Source organism: Phoenix dactylifera, chromosome 4 (genome assembly GCF_009389715.1).
Source record: "Phoenix dactylifera cultivar Barhee BC4 chromosome 4, palm_55x_up_171113_PBpolish2nd_filt_p, whole genome shotgun sequence".
Classification (NCBI taxonomy): domain Eukaryota; kingdom Viridiplantae; phylum Streptophyta; class Magnoliopsida; order Arecales; family Arecaceae; genus Phoenix; species Phoenix dactylifera.
In genome coordinates, this window is record NC_052395.1 from 3,995,575 (window position 1) to 3,998,937 (window position 3,363).

The 3,363-nt window shown below is 37.3% G+C and overlaps 1 protein-coding gene across 1 annotated transcript; it reads right to left on the minus strand.

The window, feature by feature from the left end:
- Positions 1-226: 226 nt before the first annotated feature.
- Positions 227-2,012, minus strand: LOC120110428 (MLO-like protein 4). Its single transcript, XM_039125354.1, has 5 exons — positions 1,539-2,012; positions 1,397-1,454; positions 1,087-1,301; positions 892-1,008; positions 227-506 (listed from the first exon to the last, which is right to left on the minus strand). Exons 1-5 carry the CDS (start codon positions 1,914-1,916, stop codon positions 441-443), a joined length of 834 nt encoding a protein of 277 aa, XP_038981282.1. The 5' UTR covers positions 1,917-2,012; the 3' UTR covers positions 227-440.
- Positions 2,013-3,363: the final 1,351 nt, after the last annotated feature.

A 3,363-nucleotide genomic window follows, 5' to 3' on the forward strand; every position in this document is an offset into this window, starting at 1 on the left:
GGCTCCTTGGCCTTAGGCTCCAGGGCTCCGGCTCCCTCTCTCTTTCTCTCGTTCGGTGTTTAGGGGGGTCTGTGACTTGGGGTTGCCGGCAGAGGCTTAAATAACTGATTAGAGGATGAAACCCTCCTCTGAGACGTCCCATCCTCTCCTTTCCTCCATACTCCGGGACTGGCCGCCGCCCCCCCTTGTCTCCGGCGCGCCGGCATCGGCTGCCAGCAGGGGTGAGGGTCACCCTTCCCTGTCGGTCTTATCCCTTCGTATTTTAATATTTTTTTTTTTCTGATAAGTATTATAATTATACTGCCTACAGTGACATTTGGGCCCAACCCTTAGCTGGGCCCATTTCTCATTGGGCCTAGTAGGTTGTGGGCCCGGACATTACATTAATGACCAAGAATAACAGAACAAAGACAACGCAATCCCTTCTTACATCAGAGAGTCTAACCTTGCAAATCCTCAGTAGGTGGTGGGTGCGCTTGGTTTTCCCATTTCCGCCAGCTGTAGATCTGCCAAGAAAAAGAACCAACAAGAACAATATGATATGGAACATATATGTCTTATCCGTAGGTGAATAAATAATCTTATACCATGATCATAGACAAAACAATCTGCCAAGAAAAAGAACCAACAAGAACAATATGATATGGAACATATATGTCTTATCCGTAAGTGAATAAATAATCTATACTTTGATCATAGACAAAACAATCTGCCAAGAAAAAGAACCAACAAGAACAACATGATATGGAACATATATGTCTTATCCGTAGGTGAATAAATAATCTTATACCTTGATCATAGACAAAACAATCTGCCAAGAAAAAGAACCAACAAGAACAATATGATATGGAACATATATGTATTATCCGTAGGTGAATAAATAATCTATACCTTGATCATAGACAAAACAACCGTGACGAAGCTGTACAACACGTGGGTGATCCCAAGAATAAAAACGAAGCGGTGGAGCTGCTCAAGCCCTTCGAAGGACACAAATGGCTCATGATCCTGAAGCCACAGACCATCAACACCAAGATACAAAGAAATCCAGCACAACAACAACCTACATTACTAAACCCTTCTCACCTCAGCACAGTTATGAGGAGACGCCTCAAGAAGCCTTCTCGCAACCTTCGTCCGATTCGAAGGAACTGAATCAGAACCCTCGTCCATTTCTTGGAAGTCGCTCTCCGTGCAGGTATAGAATCGGCTGTTGAAAAGAGACGAGGGAACGCAGATCTCGGAGATCCACCTAGCCGTTTGGCTCAGCATCAACGATATCAGCCCCAGCAACATCAACTCTTCGAAAAAAAAATTCCAAAGACAGGGACAAACACCTAGGCATCAGTAAACAAAACTAAGAAGGAAATCAAGAACTCCAAGAAAGGATAGAAACCTTCACGAATCTTCTCGAGAGCGGCGAGCATCGCCTTCCTCTTTGTCTTCTTCAGCCACTGCATTCAAGCGATGACAAGAAATCAGAAACAGAGCACGAGTTGGAGGATCTTGAGAGGGAGGTGGGGAGAGAGAGCGGATACCTTGGCGAAGCGGTAGATGCAGCGCTCGACCAAGAAGCAGACGGCGATCATGGCGGTGGTGACGGTGGCCACCGACCACGTCGGGGTCTCCGCCAGAGACCGTCCTTCGCCCATGCCTTCTCCTCCTCCTCCTCCTCCTCCTCCTCCTTCCAGAGAGAGCAAGGACAGAAGAACGGAAGGGTGCCATTTGGGAGGGAGCACGAGGCGGTGGGCGAGAGAAGCGAGGAATATTTTAGTCTTTCCCCCATTTCGGATGCTTTTCCGATCACAATGGAGATCTTTCCTCTTCTTTATCTGGGGGAGTATAATTATGGGGGAGATCTTTCCTTCTTGGGGGAGTATACTTATGGGTGAGTCATATTGAAAAGAAGAGCACATGGAATGATAATATGTTGGGGGAAGTAGGAAGGGGGAGGAGGGGGGACCGATGAGAGGGGAGAATCACGTATTTCGCAGCAGCTACGTGAACAGCTAGCCCATCACCTGGCTTGCATTTTAGACTCTTATATAGAACTGAATATTTTATTTCTTAGGCCCTGTTTGGGGAGCTTTTGGAGGGCTAGAAAGCACTTTTTGGCCCTCCAAAAGTACTTTTAGATGAAAAACTGTGTTTGGTAAATTTTTCAAAAAACTGTTTCAGCTTTTGCGGGAAGCTGAAAACAGTTTTTGGGAGGAAGCTCCAATTTGGAGCTTTTGGAAGGAAGCTGTTTCAGCTTTTTTGGAAAGCTGTATTTTTGACAAAAATGTCCATATTAAAATAACAAAAATTACATAGTTTATCTCTTTATAAACCTAAAAATCTGCTGGAGCCAAGAACCCAAGCCGTCAGACTCCCTTCCGTAAGAAAAGGTGTTTTTCTTTTCAATTTTTGTATGCATCTCTTAAACCATATTTTAGAAGAAAAAAAATTTAATCCTTTTCCATACCTTCCAAAATCAATCTATTGTTTTTTTTTTATCATCAACCTCGCGGCCCACGCTGAGGTCCTCCTCGAACGTGGACCACGAAGAAGAGCCCCTGGACCGCGGAAAATTATTTTATGGGAAATTATTATGGAAAATTATTTTATACTAATAATTATAATATTTTATACCTTTATTTTTGTATTATACTATAAATATAATATCATATTATATTATATCATAATACATTAATATGTTATGTTAAATAATTCAATATTATGTTATATTATGGAAAATTAATTTGTACTAATAATTATAATATTTTATACCTTTATTATTGTATTATACTATAAATATTATATTATATTACATTACATTATAATACATTCATATGTTATTTTAAATAATTAATATTATGTTATATTATGGAAAATTAATTTATAATAATAATTATGATATTTTATACCTTTATTATTGTATTATACTATAAATATTGTATTATATTACATTACATTATAATACATTAATATGTTATTTTAAATAATTTAATATTATGTTATATTATGAGAAATTAATATATACTAATAATTATAATATTTTATACTTTTATTATTGTATTATACTATAAGTATAATATATATTACATTATATCATAATACATTAATATGTTATGTTAAATAATTTAATATTATGTTATATTACCAAATATTAATTTACTCTAATAATTATATTACTATTATGCTATATTAACATAATATTATTTTATATTACAATAATATTATACTATATCGTATATTTATGTATTGATTTATATTATGTTTTATTATGTTCTGTTGTATAATACCATGCAATGTCCTTTATGGTAATTTTGTCATATAAAAGTACTTTCTCAGTTTGTTTACCAAACACAAAACAAAATACGA